We start from the raw sequence: 26,324 nt of genomic DNA, 5'->3' as shown, positions 1-26,324 counted from the left end.
CTAGTTGGTGACTGGCAGTGGCCTTATTCTGAGGCGAGGTAGGGATAGTGGGTGGGGGTTCCCCAGGGAGGGGAGACCCTAGTACTGAGGGGTGTACAGCCAGGGGGCAACACCCCAGATACAAGGGCACCGGGGTCTGGGAGGGACACGGGGGCCAGAGGACAGGCAGATCACCAGCCTGCAGAGGGCGCTCTGACAGCTGGATCGAGCTAATTCCCAGAGTCACCAGCAGGAGGCGCCGCAGGGGTGAGTCCACCCCTCTACACAGGGCTTTAGAAAATGCTGCCAGGTACCTACACATCTCAAAAGGGCTAAAAAAGGGCTTTCATGAGGTTGTGAACATCTCCCCACCCCCGGCATCCAGATCCCATTAGGGAGACGAATAACACTGAAAGAGACAGAATGAGAGACTATTCCAAAGTGGACGTAGGCCCTGACCCAAAGCAGGACTCCACCTCACCTGGACTTCAGGAAAGCTTTGATCTGTAGCCATCTTGGCTGAAGAGTGATTGGGCATTTTTTCTCCGGTTAAGACGCTATTAGGCCAGAACCACTGAGAACCAGGATTCTTCCATTGGGAAGATAATCTACTGAAGTCACCTACTGAGGTCCAGGGACTTGCGCCACACCTGAATTTGGCCAGCTAAGTTTATTCTGCATTTCCCATCCACCCCCTCCTTTCACTCCCTCTTATGTGGGGATGGTAGAGAGCTGCAACAGATTTAATTTTCTTTAAAGCTCAGAATAAAAATTATGAAGCCTGTCAGGTGAGAATCCAGCTATGGTGATATTGCAAGTGGCAACCGACACCATATTTTAAAAACACCAGTTGGGGTTTCACATGTGAGGAAAAAGACCAATGAGCTTAAATTAAATGTGTGCAGCAATGATGGTGCAGGGACCATAAGGTGCAGACAAAGCCCCGCTCTTCAGATCAGTGGCTCAGCTTGTCTGGAATGCTGTCGCCAACAATGGCCGGCATCAAACGCTGCAGTGGAAGGTATTCGATTCCCCACAAGGGACACGCCTCTTCCTGGCCTCCATCAGTCAGCAGTTGGCCTACTCCTTGAAGAACGAGGATTTATTGCCTTGATTGTTCACCCTGTTTGATGTAATTGTGGAAGTTCTCCTTACCCACGTCAGTGTCTGATCCTTTTTTGGATAGTGCTCAACTATTGGCTTCAGTAATATCCTGTGGCAATGAGTTCCACAGGTTAATTATGTGTGGTGGGGGGGGGGGGAAGAGAACAAATTTCATAGCTCAACTCTGACCTTCACCCTCACTGAATAGTCATACACCACCCTGGTGGAGGGGTATTATTTCGTCTCCTATAGAGTACACGTTAACAGCACTGAAGAGGAATTTCAGGGCTTGGTTAGCCTTCTCCCGGCAAGAGAGAGACGGACAGGGAGCAACTGATCTTATCAGACAGGCAGCGCCTGCCACACAGGGATCCAACCATTCCACAAGATGGAGAGCAGACACCATCTCATATGCTCAATAGCAGCCAGCGACCTGCCTTGTGTCTTGTGTGGCCTGCTGAGCCTTTGGCAGCAGGGATCTCATTGCTGGAGCCAGGTTAACACCGCAAGGACACTACCTGAGACGGCGACTTAGGGATGCCAGCCCCGGGTGTTTCCAACGAGGACGGTTCCAGCTCATGGTTGACGGTCTTGATCTCAGGGCTGGTGATGGGGGTCCCGTCGGGTGGAGGCGAGGGGCTTTTGTTTGCTTTCGCAGGGGCACTGTCGCTGCAGGAGAGAAAACAAAGGAGAGTCAGAACCAGCCCCAGAATGAATTATTCTGATCAGACAGACTGATCCAGCCTGGCCTCGTGGTCTCAATTCTCTCCCCACTTCAATGCCCACACCTGCAATCAGGGACCCTCAGTCCAGTACCAGACAGAGTTTATAAGCTTCTGAGCAGCTTCTTGCTGAGTCACCCTCAATCCAATGCATTGTCTTTCTGCAGTAGGAACTCATGCAGATCACGATATATTAACCTAGGTCACTGCCTTGCATGCGCATGGATGCACTTAGACACACTGAAAAACCAGAAATTCTGTCCTGTGGCATTATATTGACACCCACATAGGTGGCTGCCCCACACAGACCTCTGCCACGTGAGCTAACAAAGTAACTGACAGCAGTAGCAGGTTGTCATCCTCTGTGGGGACCAGCACGAGAGGGGGACAAGACCCTTTGCCAGAAGGTTTCACAGATATTTGCTGACAGCAGAAGAACGCTGAGACTCGTCCCAGGCTCTCGAGGGCAGTGTGGTCTAGAGGACAAAGACTCATCGAATCATAGAATATCAGGGTTGGACGGGACCTCAGGAGGTCATCTAGTCCAACCCCCTGCTCAAAGCAGGACCAGCACTGGTTCTGCTCAAAGCAGGACCAACACTCAGCTGCCCGTTTCCCCAAGCTTGACCCCCTTCTGCCCTGTTGCCTCCAATCTGTCCCTGTCCTGGTATTGTCGGTTTCCCATCCGCTGCCAGCCCCATTCTCCGTACCCAGCCAGTCCCAGTTGCCCCGCCTCAGGCTGCTCAGGTTTGTCCCAGTCTTCTTGCCCAGCCAGTCACAGTTCCCCCTTCCTGGCTTCTCATCCTACCTGTCACCTCCCCCACCCCACAACCTCTAGTCCCTATCCCCACTGCTCCAGGCTCCCCTGGGCTCCTTGTCCAATCTCAGTCTCGGCCCCAGTCCACTGGCTCCCAGCTCCCCACCATCTTCTCCCCCCCCCCCCCCACCCCAGCTCGCAGTCCCAGTCTCCCCCTCCCCACCCCACCATCTTCCAATTCCAGCTTTCCCTTCCTCTCCCGGGCTCCTTGTCTCAATCTACTCCCCCAGCATAGGCCAAACAACACGTTTCTTCCTAGTCTCGTTCTCAGAAACAGCTGAACCTTTTCGGCTGAAATTATCAAAACCAATTGAGCTTGAGGCAGACACTTGGGGTGGAAAATTTCAGCCCCAAACAGTTAAAGTAGGGCAAGGTTATAAACAACTGAAAACAGGGTCTTCTAATGGGAAGTGTCGGGCAACCTTAGTAAGGGACGGTACTACCAGCCCCACCTATAATGAAAGAGAGAATACAACAGTGTTTAAGAGGTAGCTCCTCTATTACATAACTAGAGCCAGCAGACATGTCTTGTGGGGAAAAGCCATGGTCCATCCTCTGTGGCATGAAACAACACACTCTGAGGCCAACCACCTGGTCCAGAACACTATGCACTCCAAAACCTGGATTAGACCCAGTCTAAAACCGGATGGGACTCAGAACCTCGGTCCCCATCCCACAGGGCAACAATGCACTCCCTGTATGTATGTCCACTTGAAACAGACATGCCCCATGGTGCCCATGTTCTGGTAGTCACTGGCTAACAGTGGAATGTAGATGCTCACGCCAGTGGAGGATGCACTACGGTCTCATGCTTAAATACATAGAGTCTTGGGACAGAGTGGGGGAAGAACCAAGAGGCATTTAAAGATTCCTTTCCATTCAAAGCAAGCATCAGCCTTTGAGCCCCCGATCCCACCTCATTCCCCAACCTCACAGAGACACCCCCAAGAAGCAGTCACTCCACACTCTCATGCAGATCAGATGTTTCTAAGGACGTTCACATCAGCAGCATGACGACAAGAGGCAAAAAACCCCAACAGCTTTCTGTGCCGACAGCTCTCACCCTGTGGGTCATATGGACCTGGAGAAGAAGCGGGTGCTTGTTGGGAGGAAACCAGGAATGGGTCACGAACATGCATCCAACCCTCCTGCTCTTCAACTTGACTGGATTTGCCTACTGGGTCCTCCTCAGATGTTCCTTAAGCTACTGCAGTGGGGGAGCCGGTGCGAAGGATTGTGGGACCCAGCTGAGGAGTGGCTAAGTGAGGAGGTGCTAGGAGGGAAGAGGCTGAGAACTCCTGCTGTAAATCAGAGTCACAGCAACCTCAATATAAGCGGTGTGCAGCAAGCTAGTTAGTCACCTGTCAGTAGCAAGTACACCACCTCCTCCCGTCCTGCGATTCCTCATTTCTAGGGCACAGAGGAAGGGCTGGCCACACTAGGCTGACCCAGCGACTCAGTGAGAGTGCAGGGTATCGCCAGAGGAGACCCGGGTTTCAATCCTGGGCCGCAGCCTCTTGCTTCCCAGGCTGGAATGACTCCCCCCCCCAACAGTGCCCCCTGCTGGTGATTTCAGCAGTAGCGCACGTAGGAAGGAAGGGATGGGATGGGATTGCCTGGGACCAGAACCTTGCATGGGACTATTTTTTTAATCCTGCTCCCGTCCTGCCCCGCAATACCCGTTCCCGCCCGCCGACGCATTGCTTCTTGCATTTTTATCCCACTCCCACCCACAAAAACCTTAGATCCCATAACTCCTGCAAGAGAGACAGATTCCCCCAGGCCACCAAAAAAAAATAATAATAATAATAATAAATAAAAAAAGTTGGTTAATATATTTATAAAATGGAATTCAGGCACAATTTTTACCATTAAAAGAATGAAACAAATCTTGCTTAAACCATTTCATGCTTTAGTGTTTTCCTGCAAATTGCAACACTCTGGTTTTTATTACCCAACCAATTCTGCTCACAACAAAGTACATGTTACCCACTCCCGCTGTTATGGCAGCGGGTCCTGCGGGACCCACGGGATCCCAGTCCTGTTGCAGGGCTCTGCCTGGGACTGTCTATGCCAGAAATATGGTAATTACAGGGGGGTGTTCCAAGAGACACTGGGGGAGGGGAGGGTATTCAGCTGTGGGAAAAGTTGGGGATTGATTGCACACTCCTATTCCCTACCACTGGGGGAAAATTATGTATGGCTGGATCCCTGTGTGGCAGGCGCTGCCTGTCTGATAAGATCAGTTTGATTATAAAAAGCTTTATTGCTAGAGGGAAAACTATCCAGGATCCACTCTGGGAAATGTATAGAAGCTCCTTGTTCTAGGGGGCCCAAACACGCAGGGCTTCCTCCAGTCCACCAGATGTGGACAGCAAAGCCAGGGAGAATCCAACCAGCAGGGGAGTACCCAGGGGAACAATAAACCCCCAGTCGGGCAGCCATACGGGGCCACTTCAATCCTGCTCAGCTCCCATGAGGATCTAAATTACAGGCCAGGTGGCATTGTGCCATTGGCATCTGGGCCTGGATTTTCCAAAAAGGAAGGAAAAACTGTTCTGTGTGCAGATGGGGGTCAGGGGTAGGACTGCTCTCATTTGTAACAGCCTTAGGCAATGCTTAAATTTGTAAGGAATTAAGGAGCTCAAGCAATTTTTTTACATTCATGAGCGGTGGTGGGTCTCTCAACTGCCAGGCCTGGAGGTGCTGGGACTGTGACCTGCCAGGCCCAGCAGTACTGGGGCTCAGCCTTGGCACAAATTAAGCACTGGCCTTAGGGACACATTCAGTCCCAACATATGGGACTATCTCATAGAGCTGGAAGGGACTCTGAAAGGTCATCAAGTCCAGCCCCCTGCCTTCACTAGCAGGACCAAGTACTGATTTTGCCCCAGATCCCTAAGTGGCCCTCTCAAGGACTGAACTCACAACCCTGGGTTTAGCAGGCCAATGCTCAAACCACTGAGCTATCCCTCCCCCCCAGGATAACATTATGCGAGTTTGGCCCTTAGAGTCTCAGTATAAAATTAAGCAAGGGATGAATCTCAGCCCCAGACTCCGCTCCTTGGGGTGCGGAGAACAAGATCCTGATATGGATTGGAGTAAAGACACCAGATCTCAGGTCCCCTCCGTGACTCTTGAAGTGGGTCATTTGTCTGAAACTGATGCATCTCACAGGGCCCAGCTGATGCCCTAGCCACAGAATAGACACCACCCAGGCAGCTGTGTGCAGGCTTCCCCATCCATGTGCCTGGAGGGACTGGGGAAGAGGGGACTTCAGACTCCAATCCCAGTCACTCATTGGTGTCTCTGATGACACTGCCACCAGCTGTAGTACGGGCACCTATCAGGAACTGATGCAACCAACCAACTCATTCGCAGTCTTCAGGGGGCAGTTAATTTCAGTCCCTACCAGGGATCTGAACTGGTGCCCCATAGGCAAGAGGCTCCACACATCTAGCTGCCCCCTTCCTCCTTTAGACCCATCCCATTTCCTTCCACGCCTCCTGCCGTGGGTTGAGCAGGCCCCAGACCAAAGCTCTCAGTAAGTCACTGCTATTTACAGCCAGCTGAAGCTTTTTGCTGCTCTGTGTAGGAAAATGCCAGGGCTAATTTTGTCTGACCCTGAACCTTTTCCAAGCCCAGGGTGGCGTCTTCATTCTGAACAAGCCCGCTGCTTCAGAGGCATGCGGCATTAGAGCTCATCCAGCAACCACCACTTAAACCCGCTGCTGGGCTTCTGTGGCCTTCAGGGCTCCTAAGGGAACAGATCCCCAGAAATCACTTCAAAGCCCCACTCAGAACAAACCGTGCCTCTAAACTGACAGCTCAGTGTCGCTGGAGAAAGCGGGATAGGCACTGCTTTGGGAAGCTATAGGTAGCCTGCCCCCTACTGCCCAACTGGGCACTTGACTCTGGCTCAATTGCAGCAGGGGTACAAGAAAAACACTTCCCCCTCTGCCCTCCAGTAGGTTACGGGGAAATGATGCTAAGCCAAGGAATGACTCGGCTTTGGGGTTCTGGTCTCCCATGTGTAACGCATGTACTAGGGACTGGCTCTAGCACATGTGCTGGGCTAGAACATCTATATCTCACATTACCAATATGTATTATCCATACTGTACATGTATCAGTGGGTACTAAGCATGTAATAGTAATAGAATAGCAGTTATATAGCCTAAAGGGGCCTATGCTTTTTATATAACCCTGCTCACTTATGCTAAGTAACCCATAACCCCTTGCATTTGCGGAAGCAAGCATTTGGCATACACAGATAGGAAACTTGTCAAAATCAAGATACTTTTGTTCTGTGTCTTAGTACAAGCTAGGGAAGTACCTTGACAGAGCAGTCCCTGAAATGCTAGTCCCCAAAATGAAGGTATGTAACAACGCTTCACAAGACAGCTTCTTGGAGACGGGTATCGCGTTGAACCTTTTTCCTGTATTATATTCTTATTGGCTTATCACAGGAAACTTGACTGACATTGGCTCTTTGGTCTCGAATCTAGCTTATAAATGAACGGAAGCGTAGTCGAGCAATTGGCTACACAATTTATCAACGCAAGCAAATTAACACAATCCAAAGACACCTTTATTGTGCTGCTGAGATTCAAAGCCCCTCAGGCCACCCCCCCCCCCAGCCTGGACTGTTTTAGAACAGCCTATGTCAGCATTTGCAAATGGGACGCCCATGTGCTGCAGCAATGCTGTTACACAGGAGGGGACACCCGTGGTTCCACTCTCTGTTCCCAGCCCAGTCTCCCCTCTGCAAACTCCCACGTGGCAGAGGGGTGGGCATCTCAGCAGAGGGGCTAAGGATCAGATGGTGCCTTCTAGCCAAACGCAATTTATTCTTTAGCACCAAAGCACACTGATCTCTGGGGAATGGTAAGGGAACCACTACACACCCAGACGTAGACGGACACAAGTAGCACCACTATAACCTGCAAGCAGCAGATCAGAGCCTGGTCCCAACACGTGCTCCAGTGCCTGCAAATTTCTCAGCATTCCACCTGCACCAGCGCCACCCAGTGGGGGGCCTAGTATAGTCAAAGCCCTGGCGTTTTAACCCAGGGGCATCTGGACCTGCTCTAAGCAAGATGAGCCTGTGGCTAGAACTCTAGTGGTTGGCCTATACCAGAGCTCCCACTGTTGCAGTGTTAGTGCCATGAAGGGAAATGTGCGGAGATGCTGTACTTAGTGCAGGCACAGCCATTGCGTGGAATAACTTTTGGGTAAAGCTATTGAGGTTTCCTGTTACTGGGGCCCCAGGATTACCGGACAGCAGTAAAAACAGACACGCAACTTGCCCGAATCTTAACCTTTCAGTTCCCCAATAAAAAAAAGACATAAAAACAACATTAAAACAGTCGTCGCTTATCCCCTTTCATCTGAGGAGCTCAAAAGTGTCTTCTAAAAAATTCATTAAATCCCTCAACTTCCCTGTGAGAAGTATTATTATCTCCATGGTACAGAGGGGTAAAATTGAGGCAGAGAGAGCCTGAGGGCACATAACAAGTCCGTGACAGCGCTGGGATTCGAACCCAAGAGGCCTGGCTCCCAATCCTGTGTTTTAACCATTACACAGCACTGCATTCTAGGAGCCAGCTGGGATTAGAATTATTTTTTCTGTCCAGTCTTGGTAGAAAGTGTCAGCACAGAGTCTAAGGAACCCCCAAGCTAGGAAATGCTTCTACACAATTATGCACCTATTATTTTCTCCACCCCCACCCCTTCTGGTGCATTCAGTCCCTCTCTTAAGTCTCCCTTTACAAATACACTCAATAATCTCCTACGTGTTTCCACTTTAGTTACAACATGCACGTAGCCATCGGCTACAACCACTAGGCGGTCGGACTACTCTGTCTATTGAAACAGAAATTACAAGCATGTGCTTTTTAAAAGGCAAGAGGCTTGACTCCCCACTGCTTCTACCTGGTGCTGTGATTCGCACCTGCGCGATATGGTAGCGTTTTATAACCACATTGCACTGATCCATGTAATTGGTTATCACAAGGGGCAAAGCACGGGGAATCCAGGTTCAGCCAGGAGGAGGGTTGTAGCAACTTATTTTCTCTTACACATTCGAAAGGAGAGCTCCATCTTGGGAAAATGAGGCCTTTTTAACAGTCAAAGTTGCACCAGTTTAAATCAGCTTTTAATCAAATCACACTTTTAGTTAAACCAGAGCAACTCTGAACCCAGACAAAACCTCAGGGTTCAAACAGTCATGGAGTCTAAGTGTCAGGCCAGAATGGACCTCCAGGTCATCCAATCTGACCTCCCGCGTGTCACAGGCCACTAATACCTCCCAGCACCCTCAAATGAAGACCAACAACCCGAAAGGGAGCAGGGATTCAAACCAAGAATAAAAAAATTATTAGGATTAGTCAGACATGCAGAAATCTTCAATGATTCCACAGGGCCAGAAACACACCAAGTCATGCAAGGAATTCCGTTCCAGTCCCCAAGTTAACACCCCCCCAGACTGTTAGATCATGGCCTTATATTCCACTCAGACACGTCTCATAATGCTGCTCTCCATACCGGTACCTGCTCATCTTCTTCCTCAGCTTGGAGAACAGTTTAGTTTTCTTTCTGGTGGGGACGGCACACAATGATTTCCATTACTAGATAACACAGCCATGGGGGAGCAAATGTTAAGGTGCCATGCACCAGTGAACCTGGTGCCACAGGATGATTGTATTCAAGCCCTTCCTTCTCCTAGCTTCTGGATTTAGTCTAAGTGCTATGGAGCAGAGCACAGGACAGGACAGGACTCCCTGTGCCTGGCAGGAACTTGCACAAGCACTGGCAGTGTTAAGGGTTGTGAATTTCCCCTGGGGACCCTGGGGCAGACCTGCACAGAGAGAGGCAGATGTGTAGAAAGCCAGACAGGCAGGGATCCATAAATCGTCTTGTTTCACAGGTTGGCAAATGGGGGTTGAGAAGTTACAGTCCCACAGCAAGCCAGCAGAAGACCAGGGGTTAGAAGCCAGAAATCCTGACTCCCGGTTCTCCATTCTCCCCACCTGCACTGAAAGCGGCTTACGCTGCTCCCCTCCATTTACACTCTCAAAGCACACGGGAGTCGCACCAGGCGCAGCGCCAAACAGCAGAATTCCTCACAAAGACAACACGCTGACATAACAGGGGAACCGTCCCATCTCTCCACCCATCTACATCCATTTCCTTTCACTCTCTCCATCTCCAGCCCCTGTCCCTGCGTCTACAAATGAGGGGAATCGTCTACTCTTATTGCAGGCCAGGATCTGCAATGAGAAAGGGAAGGGGCATTTCCCCAACCCCACCGGACAAGATTCCCCGGCAAGATGCTGGAGAGATGGCAGGAAATGCAACTGGGCATTTCCTGCCATCTGCAAAAATCTATTGTCCCAACAAATGTTTGACGCCATCCAACCCCCTCCCTGGGTACCCGTGTGGAATGGCTCTATTACAGGACAGGTCTGGACCCTCGGTAGAGTCCAAAAGCAATGCAACAGGAGAGAGAAGGAGAATGCTTTTCTGTTTGCAAAGGTCTCCATAGCTCTGACTCAGAGCACGGGTGGCGTGGGTCAGTGGGGCATGTCTGGGGCAACTGGGCACGGAGGGGAAAGATGGAGCCAAGCCCGTGAGTTTCTACACATACAGGGTTTTCCATGTTCATTTTCCCTCCTAAGGGCATGAGCTCTCCCAGCCAGCCACGGTGCTCTGGGCTACAGCGGAGGGAGCTGGGTTGCCTCACATCCTACAGATGAAGCTGGAGACTTGCTTGGGCCAGAATTGCACTGATGGAAAATTTGATTTTCTTGGAAGCTTTTGTTGGGGAGGCCTCGTTGCTGGCCAGGAGTCACAAGGATTCATAAAAATAAACAAACGCATGTTGAGTTGTCGTTACTGCGTTCCACTGGGCCAAAGTTAAAGCATCAGCTGCAGCCCTCCTGCCTCCTTATCCCTCTCTTGTGCTTTGTGCTTCCCATCCAAGCAGACTTCAGGAGAGCGTCCCAATCATTTTGATTAACCAGGACTGGGTGCCTTCTGGAGGGAATCAGAGCTCCATCGTTCATGAGAGGAAACCTGCCCCATATGACCCCATCCCAGTGGACTGGCAGGATGGAGCCGGCTGCATGAGGAAAGGGACCAGGGAAGAACCACCCTGTACTGCTGGGGTGGAATAACAGCTCCATTGAAGTCAATAGCAAAACTCCCACTGGTCTGAAGGTGGCCAGGATTTCACCCCTGGTGTCTTTAGAACTGTACGGATCTCACCTGCTCCCAGCTGAGAGAGACCCTGCACACCAGAAACGCATTCTCAAGGTATGGGGCTGGGATAGGGTTTTGCAAGGTCACTGGACTCTATGGCCAAGAGCAGACCCCAAACTTCTGTGCTCACTACATCACAGATCTCGTGCCTGCTATGGGACAAGGGACAGGTGCTCTTCTGGAAGGGAAGGGGCAGGAAAGAGGGTCTGCTATATAGCACAGGACCTAACTGCCATGGGGTAGGAAATGTTCTAACACAGTAGTGCCCTATTCAGATCATAACATCGTTTGGTAGAGGGCAGAAGAGTCCGTTTCTCTTTCAGTTCCCCATGCACAATGCCGCAGTCTTTGGGTTGCAAAGTCTGCAAGGGGATGTTTGCTAGATGGGGAAGATGGAAACATTTCTACTGGTCTTAAGTTTCATGGAAGTTTGTGTTTACACAGGTAAAATTTGGCCCTGGACTTAGGATAACATCTTCACCTTTAAAGTTGGTGAATCGTATAAACCCGCTGGTACTGGGTTTTGTGTTTGCAACAAAGGGTTAAACTGGGAGGGGAAGGAATAGGAGTCCACAGGGGTCCCCACAGCTGCTCTAACCTTTCAACAGCTGTCCTGAAGCAAGGCACATAGGCTGAAGTTATCACTGACATCATGCTAACTCCCCCTACATGCTGATTTGGCATTTATGTTGCATTACTGCTCACCCAGCATGTGGGACGAGCAGCAGCTGGAAGCCAGAAGCCCGCATAGCTTCATCACTCACGCATTTGGATGGGAGCCAGATACAGCCTCAGCCAGAGCCCGCCCCTCCCGCCCCCTTAACTGGAAAGGCTCAAGAGCCAACGAGGATCAGATTCTGCTGAGGAAAAAAAAAAAAAAAAAAAAGGCTCCTGTGGACGCTAGCACTTTGCAGAGACTCCTAGGGCATATTAGGGGTCTGATGTTCCCTAAATGCAAAGGCCAAACTCCCGTGAGGTTCTAACTGTACCCACGAGATTTGCCCGGGCAAAACCGCCATTTTCATGCACAAAATAGGTAATTGCGCACAAGAGTCTGCCAACTGGAGATTCTGGTTTGGTGACCAGAGCTGGGATGGAGAGGGGACAGTGGGCAGGGGGAGATAGGACATGGGGCTCTTGTGTCCGTGACTCAGAGGAGCTTTGGTCTTAGATGTGTGTCTATGAGGGTGAAGCCCATGATCTGGAAGTGGAAGTGTCCCATTGTGCGACCTGCAATGAGAAGCACTGGGTGGTTCAGTTCTGCATCTTGGGGGTGGAATGATCTAGTGAGAGCCACTAGGTGACAGCCATATAGGGTGAGTAAGGAGAACTGAAATCAAGAGGATGCAGATAAAATCATTTCACTCTCCCCTGTAAGAGACATTTCCTCAGCAGCCTCCCACCTGCCCCTTCGATCTCTGCAGGGGAAAGCGCATCGCTCCAACGGTGGCTCACCTTGGCTGTGCTTTAATGGGGAAGGCGTTGCTCGAGTACTGCTTGTCTAGGTTCATCAGGACATCGTTGAGGTTTTGGTTCAACTGTAAAAAGAAGAGAACCTTAAGAAGCAGGTGGGGAATAGGGCTGGCTAGCCAAGGCAAAGACCTGCATCAGGACCATGACGCCCCAGGAGAAGGCCTACTTTCGTTCCGGCCCTTCCTTGGCCACCCCCTTTTAACGGGAACATAATCCGGAAGCACTAAAGCAATCCGCGCATTCTTTAATGTTCCAAACCGTGAAGCGCCACCAGCACCCCCTGGGGAGCCTTTGTGTCTGATTTACAAACAAACCTGCTCAGGTCTTTTCTATTTCCTGCCTTTCTCCACCCTCCCCGATATTACCAGGGACCTCTGCATGAGCACAGCTGAAGCCTCGAACCTCATCTTTGTCCACACCACCGGTTACTACTATGAAACGGCTGTGTCACAAACAAAATTACAGGCCAAAGTCACCGTTGGCACTAAGACATCCCACTCCATCACTGTCAATGGTATTGCACCGTCCATGACAGTGATTAATTCGATCCTACAGCTCTAATAAGAAGCTAATGACTCTTAAGGAACAAAAGGTCCTGGTTTCCTGCACATGTCCCCAAACAACAAAAAAACTGGGGAAGAGACCTGCAAAACGTGACACAGGAAGAGGATTCTCTCTAAACCAGTGGTCCCAAAACTTTTCAGGGTCACGTTCTCCCCCCTTTACCCCTGTCTCCCCCCCCCCCCCAGAACCAAGGCAGGGAGTGGAGACGTGGCTCGGGGGTGGGGGGGAAGAGAGGGAATGCAGACAGGGGTAAAGGAACCAAGACTGGGGGGCGTAGCTGGGGGTGGGGCTGGGGCCAGGAACAAAGCCCTGGCCGGGGACTGAGGCGGGGGTGCCCAGGGCAGGGAGTGAAGCGGTGACCGGGCCTCGGTGGGGGCCACGGCGGGGCATGGGGCCAGGAGGTGGAGCTGCGACTGGGGCCAGAGCAGAGCTGGGGGCAGAGCAGGGCTGGGTGGCGCTCCCTCTTTGCCCCCAAATGTTCCTCAATGCCCCCCGGGGGGGCATACCCCAGAGTCTGGGGATCACTGCTCTAAGCAGACAGGTTTCCCAAAGTTTTCCCTTATAAAGTACTGGAGTATAAGTAAAAAAACAAAAAACCATTGCCTTTAACAATAGTGTTACTACAGTGGTTTGTAGCATTACTGTAGAACACTGGATTATTTTTGTAAGGGTCCCTGTGAAGTATCAGCAGAACTTGAAGCTAATGTTTAAATCATGCCAGCCATTTCCTCACTGTGAGTGGTTACGTCTGGGAATTTAACGACCATAATGTTGCTTGTTGCTTAGCTGCTGTATTGTTGCCCGGACTACAGTTGGAGAACAAAAGTATCTGTTTTCACTTGGGCTCCCTGTCTCCTCATAAAAGATTAGCGGGATGTATAGGGAGTGTATAAATCATGTGGGTAATGCACAACCCTGGAGGACTCCAGGAGTTATTTCAAATCTGGTTTTTAAGTTAAATGAAAACAAGAATTCTGGATGAAAGAATCAGTGTGTTGGCCTTGCTACTCACTACCCCTCAGACCTCTTCAAGGCCTGGCTAGGCAGCTACAGAACAAGCATGGAGCAACTAAGCCATCTGCTCCTTGAGATACTCCTTATGGCATTGAAGGCTTACTACAGATGGCACCTTTGCTACCAGTTTATCCATTTTAGTAAGTGAAACTCCTTTACCCAAAAGTTTGAAGGTGCTGAATCAGACTGGCTTCATTCATTGCTTCTTTGAGTCTAGGCGGGATCCACTGATCTTAGGAGAATACGCTCCGGTCAACAATACTCCCAGCTGAAACCCGTAAGATTCCCTGCAGTGACCGGATGGCTATTTAAACAGGGATGTTAGGATTGTAAAGCCATCAAGAGACGTGCCTGGCCTCAGCTTGGTGCGGGCCTCTTGTCCAGCCCTGGGTGCATTTGCTGCACTGCACAAGTGACTGTTAATGAGAACAGCAAGGCAAATGAATAAAAGGGCCAGCAACCTTACCTTGCCCATTTCTTTATGGAAGTTCTCTTCTAGGCCTGCTATACTCTGGAATGTGTTGACATAGAAACCAACACGACTGCCAAATGAAAACAGAGCAAGGGTTAGTGGATACAGGTGGCTCTTCCAAGGTCTGTGGACTTGGTTTCCTTTGCTAATACCCCCCCACACACACACGCATTTCACAGTTAAGCTGCTGTTAGGATGGAGAGAGAGTGCAGTGTAGGTCAGGAAGTCCCCAGACAGCCCTGTGGGTTGGGGCGACTCCCACATGGCAGCAAAGCAAAACAGACACTAGTTACTGAATAAAGCAGGCCAGTGGGGCCTATAGGAGATGGTTGGTTCTAGCAGAAAGGGAGAAGACAGGCCTGTCGGGGTGCTTTTCGTGGTGGACCCACCCCACGCCATTCTCCAGAGTGGCACTGGCCAGGGACCAACACCCCGCCCCGTCCTCCCTTCTGGAAAAAGATGCCATGGCAACAGTAACCGCAGGGGGGAAAACAGGAGGGTTGAGCAGGGAAACCCCAGAACTCGAGCAGGCTTTAGGGGCCTGGTCCCAGACACATTCACTATGTGACTCCCAAATCTAGTGATTTGAGTCAAGCCAAGCAAAGTGCTCTCCTGCTTGCTGGGTTTTCTTCTCTGAAGAAGGGGAGCGACCCACCGTCCCTTACACGCAGGGGTCTCTCTGCTGACAGGGCAGAGACAGCTAGAGCTGAGCCCTGAGAAGCAGGAGCTCAGCCAGATGGTGCTCTCCCAGCAATTCGTAACGGAGGACAATTAACTGGAGCAGCTTGTAACCACCCACGTGGAGGGGAACACACCCACACCCACCCCGGCCTGCTAGGCAGTGAGGTTAGCAGGCGGCCAAGAATTACCCAATGCCCCCCAATTAGGTGTTCCGTTAGGGTGCGTAGCTCAAATCGTATTGTCACCCCTCATGCAGGGTGGGTGGGTGCAGCAGATCTGTCCTTCTCAGGGGAGAGCCATGGACGGAAATGTTTCATCTCCGCTAGTGACCAGCAGAGAGAGGAAGTAGAGTGGGGTGGTGGAGAGGAGATAGCTGGGCTCACCTATCACAGCTCGGGAAGCCTTAGGAATAAGCTACACGGCTAGAAAGCTAGAGACCGACTATAGGGGGACAAGCTGGTTACTTGGGGGGTCACGGGGTTAAGTGCCCTGCTGCCAATAGCCAAACTGACAGATGCCTTGAAGCTGGCAGGGGCCAGATCCTCAGCTGGTGCAAACTGGCAGGGACAGACTCTGCCTGTTGCCCAACTGCCCGCTGCGAACCCAGCACCTTGAGGGTGGGGAGGGATTGTGCAGGAGTAGAGGGGGGTTGGGTTAGGGACGTTGGGGCAGCACCAAGCCAGGGCTGGCGCTGCCCCACGTTCTCACGGCAACGTGCTCTCCGGAGCTGCAGCCGCCCAGCTCTTGCTGTGAGGCGGGTTTCTCCTGAGGAGTAGGGCCCTTGCCTCTGCTTCCTCAGGAGAGAGCCCGGTGCTGTCTGGGTGGGACACGTACCAGCCAGAGAGAGGCCTTTGGGGTTGGGTGAGGAGGCAGGGGGCAGCTCTCCCTAGGCAGATTTTCATGACCCCTACCACCCGTTGTACCGTTTTGTACCACTGAAACAAACATGCAAAATTAACCCCCCCACATGCCCTAATGCGCTATGTAATTTATGGACAGCCCCTAAAAGCAACACACACTGGGTGGCTGCTGCGTTCCCGGAAGATCCAAGGACGGCAGGGTCTTGGAAACAGGATAAGGGGTGGCTTCTGTGAATGCTAGGAGAGGCCCAGAGAGCTGGGACGCACCCAGAAATCCAGGGCAGAGGGTCACCCTTAACCCAGGCCCCCCCTTCACACCGATGGGGAGCCCATCACAGTAACGACCTCCCTAAGGGGTGACTGGCCCCTGGCGGCCGCCCTCGGGCGCTCACCTATTCCATAGCGAAGGCAGCTCCTCCTGCAGATCGAGGTTCATCTCCTCAAACACCTTCTGAGCTTTCACCAGCTCTTCTTCGGCCTTCACAACAGAGACGGGACAAGTCAGCACCCCCCCAACTCCATGCAGCGCAAGGCATTCGCTCTTTCCCTGGCCAGCTGGAGAGACCAGGCGAGGGAGATCCCCCACACCACACTGGCCGTGCTGAACCCCTCGGGAGGCTGCCTGGGTTAATTCTCTGCTGAGGACAAGAGGTCTGATTCTCCTCTTGCTTACCCACCTTTTACGGCGGTGCCACTCCCCTAATTGACTGCCGAGAGGAAAGATCAGACCCCAGCGGGTGTACCTCAGCCTAGCTCCATGGACAGCAATGGTGCTGAGCCGGCTGACAGCTTTGAACCCCTGTGCACAGGGAGAATCGAAGACACGGGGCTCTGCACTGCCAGAGCTTAAACCAGCTGAAGAGGAATCCTCCGCCATGGGGGAACCCACCCAGGTGCAAAGCTCCTACACTGGGGTCTGATCAAGATTTTAACTCCAGCGTCCAGCCCAGCAGCCTGCTCTGCCCATTGGCCCACTGTCTGGGTGAATCCCCCTATCTCCCATTGCCAGCACCAAGGAGCCCAGGACCAGGGCAAGAATCCTGGCATAACGCAGAGACATAAGACGCTCCTTGCTCCTACTGCAAACAGCACAAGTCAGCATCAGGCACGTCCACCGCCCCACACACCCCGAGTCAGCACTGGGCACCTCCACCACCCCATTTCCCCCACCGCACCCCCCGAGTCAGCACCAGGTCTGCCCACCCCTCTCCAATCCTCCCCCCGAGTCAGCACCAGGCGCACCCACCACCAGCTGCGTATTATCGCCTAGGCTGACAAGGCCTAGGGCAGCAAATTTGCAGGGGCGGCATGTGCGCTCTCGGAGGGTTGTGTTTCTTTTGGGGGGGGTTTTGCGTGCTGCGGCACTTGCGATCTCGGAGGTTTTTGCTTGGGGCGGCAAAAAACCCAGAGCCGGCCCTGGGCCTAGGGGCAGCAAAATCATTAATCCGCCACTGCCCACCACCACTCTACCCCCCAGCACCCGTGTCAGCACTGGCCACGCCCACCACCCTACACCCACCCTGAGTCAGCACCTGGCACGCCCACCCCCCAAGCCCCCCTGAGGCAGCATGGGCACGTCTGCCACCCCACTCCCCCTGAGTCCGCATCAAGCACATCCACCACTCCACTCCCCCGCTCCTCCCCGTCCCAGCGTCCCTCTTCCTCCCTTCAAGGCCCTGTACTGCGAACGTTCCAGTTTCAATGTTTCCACTCTCTGCTTCACCCCTGCCTGCGTGGTGGGGGGACAGAGAACAGCGAATCCCCAGGGTAACCACCCCACAGCACAGCGTAACAGGAAGGCCAGCACAAGCTGCTGTTTATATTAACAACAATAGCAGGAATGTCACAATGCCACAGGGCTCTTCAGCTTGTGTGCAAATCCAGCCCCCCCCAGGGGCCCGCTCTCTCTGCCTTCCTATTGCCACAGGAACCTTCGGAACCGGAGGCTGGCTTCCTGTCCCTTCCGAGAGACAAGGGGACAGACATCGCCCAGAGAAAGATCTGCTCTGCAATGGGGTTAATAGAGGAAATCTGGCTTTAGGCAGCGTTGGGCTCTCTGTCTCAAGGATGGGCATGCACACAAACCAGATTAACAGGAGGGGCAGTCAGAAAAGGATGCATACTGGCCTGCTATGTGGCAGACCCAGGTGCTACTTCTGGTCTCCTGCTTCCCTGGCCAGGGGGAACTAGCAGAGGAGGCGGCTCAGGGTGTGTCAGTCTAGCCCCCACCCAACTTTCAGAAGTCGCCACCCCCAGCAGAAGCCTGGAGTGACGTCTTCCATGCTTAAGGTCAGAGGACAAGGGGCTCCTTCCAGAGGAGAGACAGCTGGGTACTGGAAGGAATGCCCATTTCGGCCTGTCTGTGAAATGGTGGGTCTCTAACGGAGATACGGAGCCACTCCAGGGAAGGCACGGAGCAACGGGAGTCACACCCAGCTTTCTTGCGCACTGGCATTCAGCAGTTCCGCCCGGTGCATGGCACAGACAAGCCCACCATTTTCTGTGGGCTTGCAAAAAATGAACCCCCTCTTAAACAGAGATGCCGCTTTATGCTATGCAGGAGGGCGGAGGACAGTACCATGAGGGTCCCTTCTGGTCTTTACATCTATCAGGGCACGAATGTTTCCGATCCATTCACTCAAAAGGAAAAAAGGGTGACGTATGTGTCCCCTTTCATTTCCACACCTGGCTTGAACCGTAATCAGGAGTTAAAATCCCCAGAGACCAAGATCCCCATTAAATTCTGTTTGTTGTTCAGTAGCCCCATTGCACAGTGAAGGAAATGACATGGTCCCTCCCTCGGGTTTATCCGTTCTCCGGGCCGAAGGACCCAGAAAGCAAACCCTGCGCCGATCTGCGAGTATTGGGACAGCCCAAAACACAGCCAGTAAAAGCCCGCAGGCAGCGTTCACTCTAGAAACGTAAGGAAAGAGGGGTCCATGCAGCTCAGAGCTATGGCTAGGGCTCCGTGGTGGATATTTCAAATCCCTTTGTTGTTCCCAGTGATAGAGCTAAACTAATTTCTCCCGTGCTCTGGCCAAGCCAATGGTATATGGTCACCGGGATCCAGCTCTATGCAGGGTTTATTTTGGCTGGATGCGGCAGGCCTGATTCTGTGCAGTGCTGAGCGTCTCCTCGCAGCTGTCCTCAGCTCCCACTGCCATCAGTACAGCCGTTATCCCCATGTTACAGGTAGGGAAAAGAGGGGACGTCTACACTGCGGGCCAGGCTCTGACTCAGATTTGAGCCCAAGCCCCCCTTTCCGTCCACTCACCTCTCAGGCTGACTCGGGTCAGTAAGCACTCAGGGCCTGGATCCTAGGACCCTGATAAGGGGGTGGGGTCAGAGACCAAGTCCTGCTGAGACACAGGTCCAAGCCCTGTCATCCTGCAGTGGGGAGGCAGCTCAAGCTGCAGACCCGAGTCCGAAGGTCTGTGCAGTGCAGTATGGACGTGTTAGCATGGCTGCGAGACCCCGGTGCAGCAATTGTAAACCCAGGCTTACAATGCAGTACAGATGCCTAAGCACAGCCTTGGAAACACCGAGTCCACAAGCCCGGGTCCCACATACCCAGACTTAATGTCCAGTGGGTAGAGAGTCCAAGGCCCAGATATTTAAAGGTATTTAGGCACCTTCCTCTCACTGAACTCCCATTTTGATTGAGGCATGCAGGATCTGGGCCTAAGCGACTTGCCCAAGGCAACACAGGAAACAGTGTCAGAGCAGAGAACTAAACCCAGGTCTCCCAAGTCCCAAGCTAGATCCTAACCCATAGGCCATCCTTCCTCTCTGGGGAACCAGAGGGACACACCGCTCAGTTAGCTGGTTACTCGCTGGCTGATGGGACAGATCACCAAGGACACTGCTGCTTAGACAGGAGTCAGTGTTTCAGTGCAGCTAAGGTGCAGTAGGAATTTGCTGCTCTAAGCTGTTTCCTCTTTGTTCCAAATGGCACAGTCACCAGAACGCTACACCCCCTAAAAGGAAACCTCCTGAGCGTGCACAGGAAACTCCCACTATTTTCTATCTGTTAAAGGCCTGGCTGGTTAGTTATTTGAAAGGTTAATTCTCAACTCATCTTTATATTAGAAATCAAAGGGCTTGCCCGGTCTTAGTCGCCACACATAAACAGAGCGGACAATTAGGGAGATTGTGACATAACACGAGACTGAAAGATGAGCAATTGGCAGGAGAAGGGGTTTAATAGCTTAACGCTGATTCCTTTGGTTATGGGCTGAGAAACTTCTCTCTCCAGTTGTGCAGGCCTCCAAAGAAACTTCCAGCCAATTCTCCCTTTTCCCCTGGTATTTCTCAGCTGAAAAACAAGCCTAAAGAAACCTTTCAGGCCTTTAGACATCATCAAGAAGCAAAAAAAAAGTGTACAATTTTTCCTCCTTTGCAGGTCACCCTTAGAGGAATTGCAATCAGCCATCTTCTCCGTGATCTGATGCTCAGTTTACGTGGCACTCCAGCATTTTATTAGCCAGCATCGTATCTGTACAATCAGAAATTGGCTGTGAAAGCTCCCAGGTATTTTGAAGTGTGACCTGTCATGGGTAAACCGTGATTCATTCACTGACCAGGAATGTGAGAGAGCATTTGAATGAAAGCAGATGAGATCACCTGGAATGTATGAGTAGGTATTTGGGTTTCTCTGAGTCAGGACAATGACTTACTGTCCTCCTCCCATTCAGAGTATTTGTTTTCCTTCCTCCCTACTGCAGTCCTCCTGTCTGTCTGCTCCTACGGTAAGTCCCTGAGACCCAGATGCTCAAAAGGTACTTAGGCGATGTTTTAAATGGAAGTTAGGTGCCTACAGACCTTTGAGGATCTGGGTCTGAGTATTTCCCTGAAAAACATTCACAATGGGAGATTCCACCATGAAGGCAAGTTTCTCCTTCCCACTCCCCAAGCAAGGGGGATGAACAAAGAATCCAATTTCAATAACTATAGTTTCATTGACTTCACTTACTAAGCTCCTTCCCTGTAGGTTCTCAAATCTAAATAATACCTGGACAAACCCTGCTTTCAGGCAGCCCCAAGGCCTGCAACTTGACGGTGTTCAAAGTCTAGTGCTGGATGCACATCTTGCATCCATTTCTAATCCAAATCAGACCAGACCTCTGAGGCCTTGGGAGATTTTCTCAGCACTTGTTCTATAAATGAATCGTTTCAAATCTGCATTTTTGGATCTCACCCTGGGAAAGTTTTGCAACTAATTTGTACAAATGTATAAAGCACTTCTGGTTTTTGCTGTGATATTTTGCTTCCAGCTTTACTGAATGGCAGAAATTCACGAGACAGCTTCTTAAGGTTTCTATTTTTAAACCATAAAAATCTGCTTCTCATTTAGGAAAAAATATATATATATACTAGCGGAACTGCATGGGATCTTCACCCCCTCCCCCAGTGTTCACTTTATGGGGCAAGGCCAGTGGCAGATTAATGCACGGGCCTATGGGATCCGTGCCCAGGGACCCCGGCCAATTTGGGGGCTCCTGCTGGAGCCCTGAGGAGCAGGGGTTGGGGCCCCATTGAAAGGGAGGTGTGGGGGAACCCAAATGTTCTTTGTGCCCAGGGCCCCAATAAATCTTAATCCGCCTCTGGGCAAAGCATAATACAGTTTTACTGGGGGGGGGGGGGGGGGGGGGGGGGAATCAACGGCTCAAACCTACCCCAGATGTAACTTCACTTAAGGTCACTGGTGTTAGACCAGGAAGAAATCTGGCCTCTGCGTAAGAAGGACACACTTTACAGAGGGCCTAGAGTGAACACTGCCTGGAAATTAAACGCACATTACAGGACTAGAGCCCAAAATAGCACATGCGGGGGTTAGAGCCAGGTAGGTCGGCAATCACCTGATTTCGGAGCAGATTAGTTTGAGCAACGAGATGAGCTTGTAGTTTTCCTTGGCACCACTGAGGCGCAGCTTTCTCAAGCAGCGAGACAGGCTGCGGGGGGAGCGTTTTCAAAGGAAAGAGAAAACAAAAACAAGAGAGACAGACATCTGTTTAGAAAACAAAATCACAAGAGTGAGAGCATTACAGGCTGGGGCAACCCAACACCACCAAGGCAAGAGACACAGCATCCAGGGGACAATTAGTTACGAATCCTTCAAAGCATGCCAAGTGTAGCGGTAATTAATGTTCCGATCTGGAGACGGAGGGCACCAGGGCTGGGAGACTGTTTACCAGCAGTCCAGCTGCAAAGAGCAACAGGCAAGAATGGTTAGTGACTTAGCACACAAATGCCCCGTGTTGAGTTTCCGCCGAGTGCCTTCCAGGAGGTCGGGATTAATTCAACATCACTTTTGTCCACATGCAATTACACCTCTACCCCGATATAACGCGACCCGATATAACACGAATTCGGATATAACGCGGTAAAGCGGTGCCCCGGGGGGGCGGGGTTGTGCACTCCAGTGGACCAAAGCAAGTTCGATACAACACAGTTTCACCTATAACGCAGTAAGATTTTCTGGCTCCCGAGGACAGCTTTATATTGGGGTAGAGGTGTATTTAAAGTGTACAGCACTGTATTTTAATGGAGTGTTGTCAATTCAGCAGTAAGTGGCAGGGTTCCTGGGGGGGGTGTACATGTGTTATAAGAAGGGAGACGGGAGAGGAAGGAGGAGTCCAAAAGAATTCATGATGCTGTTGGTGTTATTCTAATATCATGAGAAGACATCAGTCAGCTCCCAGTATTTGCTCTATACTGTAATAACAAGACTTTGCGTTTCTCCAGGGCTTTTCCATAGAGCTCAAAAGCACTTTACAAAGGCAGGTAAGTAGCATTATTCCTATTTACCAGGCAGGGAAACTGAGGCAGAGAGGGCTGAAGGGCCAGACCAAGCCCACTGCAGTGACTGGAAAAGCTCCCGGTGACTTCTAATTTCTTTGTCCAAGTGACCCAGAGGCAGCATCGGGAACAGAACCCTGGGCTCTGTCCTTTGGTCCACATTGCTCATCGACCTTACCTATTAATCTGTCAACAACTGGTCATCTGTCACAGAGCGTCAGCACATGAGCAGTTTGGGTGAGACCAGTGAGTGAAGCCAAGCTAGTGGAGTCTAGCTTCCCAGACTTGAAAATACCAGAGCCAGTGGCCTCGGGTTCCAATGTTCGTATATGAATCACCGCAGCAAGTTTTAAAATTGCCAATTCACACCACCCCTAAATGAAAGATTCCACCTCCCCACCCCCAGGAAAATTCCCTTCTTACTTCTGCATGTGCTTCAGTTTCTCTTGAAAGAGAAAAGCCAGTAGAAAGTTCTGTTAACTGATCCATTTGACAGAGTGACCAGCCTTATGTGTTGAATGAGGGACATTGCATCAGGTATGGAAAAAAGCAACGATTCTGGTTCCTAAAGTCACCTTCAATTTTGTTCCCTGGTTTTGCCCGGTTATCCATAGTGCAAGCAAATAAAAAGATGAGTAAAGAAACTTCTTCCACCATCCCTAGCTCCCACACAGCTCATCCCTCCCCTAAAGCCTTGCCTAGACTAGAATTTAAGGTGTGCTGTTAGCATGTTCTGGCTAACACCATGGGAAAGTCGAGTGTAGACCAGGCACACTTGGATGAAATCTTGGCTCCATTGAAGTCAGTGGCAAAATTCCCCATTGACATCAATGGAGGCAGAATTTCACCTACTGCCTTTAATATGTGCTCACAGGGGGGTGCCTAGGCCAGTATTCAACCATCTTAGCACATGTTAAAGTCTACTCTGTCTTGTCCACACTAGGATGTTTCAAAATGCATTAGCGAGCACATGTTAACATCACACGTTAATTCCTAGTCACAACAAGGCCCAAGTGATCTGGGAGGGCGTGGTTTCAGAGAGTCTGAAGGGTATTCCAACAAAATTGGCAGTTGAGTTGCTTTGGCTGTAGCACCTTCCAGTCTGAAAGAGCAAAGCTGTTCAGGGCACGATGTATACAGCAGGAATTAACAGAGCAGAGGCTCTGAACGGGTCACGGCCATGCCCACGCTGAAAGTGCCAGGCAGTCCCTCCCAGCAAACACTGCTACAGCACTGTCGATCGGAGCATCTCAGAGCACTCTGCAGACTTACTGAATTCAGGGCCCAGCGGCCAACCACTTATTCTCATCACCATTTTACAGATGGGGAAACTGAGGCATGCAGGTATCCAGGGTCAGAGAAGGAAATAGAACCCAGATCTCCTGCCTCCCAGTTCCTAGCTGGCACCGTAAGGCCATTCTTCCTTTCTCGCTCAGGCTTCTGTGTTCACCAAAACTTAACCACGTACCCCTGAAATCTGTACCAGGCACACTGCACAGAAGCTTAGCGTCAGTGCACTAAGGCCTTCAGAGCCTTCTCCTAAAGTTTATTTGGAGAGTAAAAATAAGTGCATGGGTGGGACCCTGCCAAAGAGAAAACATTCTGGCTGGATCATTGCATGACAGTTCTCTAAACAGAAAGCACCTGGGAACGATGAGTCAACATGTTAAAGCTTCCTAAATGAGCAGTTATTAAAAACAATAATAAATGAAAGCAGGTCCCGCCCTGTGCTTTACCTTGGCGATTTTGGTTTCGTCTTTCTTCTTTGCGGTTTGTAGGGATTCAAAATGGTGTCTGGCGCTGTCGTAATCCACAAGCTTCCTCCCTCGCTTAGCGATCCGAGACTGAGAGAGAGAGAGAGAGAGACACCAGCTATGAACAGCTAGAGCCATAAAGTTTAGCCCCTCGGCATCTGAACTCCATAATTAAACCCCTCCTCAATTACACCCCATTAAGTGAGTAAAGAATTGGCCTTTCTGGGTCTGGGCTAGCGGGAACCCCCTGTTGCTTCTGGGGTTCAGACCCCATAATAGGTGACCCCCTTCGGAAGGTCTCTGCCACCGGCAGCATTTTCCCCAGGCATCAGGGAAATGTCTCTCTGCATCACCCTTCTCCATTATCTGTGCAGCACCAACAGTGCTGGACATGAGGCAAAGACGGCCTCCACCCCAGAGCCCAATCCTGTGATTGGATCTTTTAGCACAGCGCAGCCCCATGATTCTGCTCTCCCACAAGGTCCTGACCCAAAGCTCCTCAAGATGACTGGAAGGGCTCCCCTTGGGTTTGGATCAGGCTCTCATTCAATAGCCTTCTAAAACAGCTGCCACTTCTGATGGGTTTAAAAAAAAAAAAAAAAGGATTCTAAGAGGCACCTGGAGGCTCCTTTGCAATAAAGGCAGCCTGATCTTTGAGTCAATATTGAAATAATGATGAAAAAAAAGAGAAAGAAAAAAAACTCAGCAGAGACAGGCCCAGTTGTTGTTTGAATCAGAACTACCCTAAACTTCCAGAGCCCCAGTGCTGGTTCATGCCCCTTTCTGCTCATTGCATCCTTTAGAACAGTGGCTTTCAAACCATGGGTCGCTACCCAGAACTGGGTCGTGGCAGCTGTGGTCAACACCGCTGACGAGGCCATTAAAAGTCCTGTGAGTGGTGCTGGCCAGCTAAGGCAGGCTAGTGCCTACCTGTTCCGACACCGCGCTGCGCCCTGGAAGCAGCCAGCAGCAGGTTTGGCTCCAGGCAGGGCAGCCACAAGCACTGGCTCCGCACTCCCATTGGCCAGCTCCTGGCCAATGGGAGCTGGGGCGGGGCGATGCCTGTGGGCGAGAGCCACGTGGAGCCACTTGCGCCCCTCTGCCTAGGAGCAGGACCTGCTACTGGCTGCTTCCGGTGTGCAGGGGGTTTTAATTTCTCACTGTTTGGAGCATCATTTGGGGATAGGGTTGCCAAGGGACATATTCCTGGAGGTTTCATCCCATGACATCTTTAATTAAGGATTACTCTTTAATTCCTGGAGACTCCAGGACAATCCTGGAGAGATGTCAAACCAACTTGGGGATTGAGAAAGAGGAAGAAAAAGAAAAAAACCACATCAGTAATGCTGCAATATTCGTGGCCTGAGATTTTGAAAGGAGAGTTTGGTGCTCAAATTCAGGGGAATTTGGGTGCCTGACTCCTTTAGGTTCCTTTTGGAACCCCAGCCTAAAACCTTAACAGCGTTCCAGAGAAGCTAGACATGGAAAAGATTTAGCCCTGGTCTACACTACCCAGTTAGGTTGACCTAAGGCAGCTTTCGACCACCTAATTATGTCAGTATCTACTACAGTCTTGCTCCTGCTACACCGAGATAATAACGCCACTTCTCTGAGAGGTGTGGGGCTGATGTTGTAATTAGGGGCGGACGACACACAGTCGGTGTAGACACTGCCTTACTTACATCAGCTGTTGGCAGCTAGAGAACAAGAAAGCCAGGCAGCTAGAGAACTTCCGACAGTGGCCAATGGCAGGTGCCCCAGAGAGAATGAACAGAACAGGCAATCATCGAGTGATCTATCCCCTGTCGCCCATTCCCAGCTTCT

At 51.2% G+C, this 26,324-nt stretch overlaps 1 protein-coding gene across 8 annotated transcripts in view; it reads right to left on the bottom strand.

Moving 5' to 3' along the window:
• Positions 1 to 26,324, bottom strand: part of BIN1 (bridging integrator 1) — a 154,629-nt gene that overhangs the window by 33,045 nt on the left and 95,260 nt on the right. For 5 of the 8 annotated variants that reach the window (XM_065412907.1, XM_065412906.1, XM_065412909.1 and 2 more), the window contains exons 6-10: positions 24,483 to 24,590; positions 16,341 to 16,426; positions 14,402 to 14,477; positions 12,340 to 12,422; positions 1,602 to 1,752 (exon numbers count right to left, since the gene is read on the bottom strand). In XM_065412907.1, the coding sequence (XP_065268979.1) occupies positions 1,602 to 1,752; positions 12,340 to 12,422; positions 14,402 to 14,477; positions 16,341 to 16,426; positions 24,483 to 24,590 (504 nt within the window). Of the gene's footprint in view, positions 1 to 1,601; positions 1,753 to 9,174; positions 9,220 to 12,339; positions 12,423 to 14,401; positions 14,478 to 16,340; positions 16,427 to 21,806; positions 21,900 to 24,482; positions 24,591 to 26,324 lie in introns of all 8 variants that reach the window. The other 3 variants (XM_065412905.1, XM_065412911.1, XM_065412904.1) reach the window with 2 other exon arrangements.

Source organism: Emys orbicularis, chromosome 11 (genome assembly GCF_028017835.1).
Source record: "Emys orbicularis isolate rEmyOrb1 chromosome 11, rEmyOrb1.hap1, whole genome shotgun sequence".
NCBI classification, from domain to species: domain Eukaryota; kingdom Metazoa; phylum Chordata; order Testudines; family Emydidae; genus Emys; species Emys orbicularis.
Note: the sequence above shows the minus strand (reverse complement) of the source record. Positions and strands in the feature narration are given on the sequence as shown.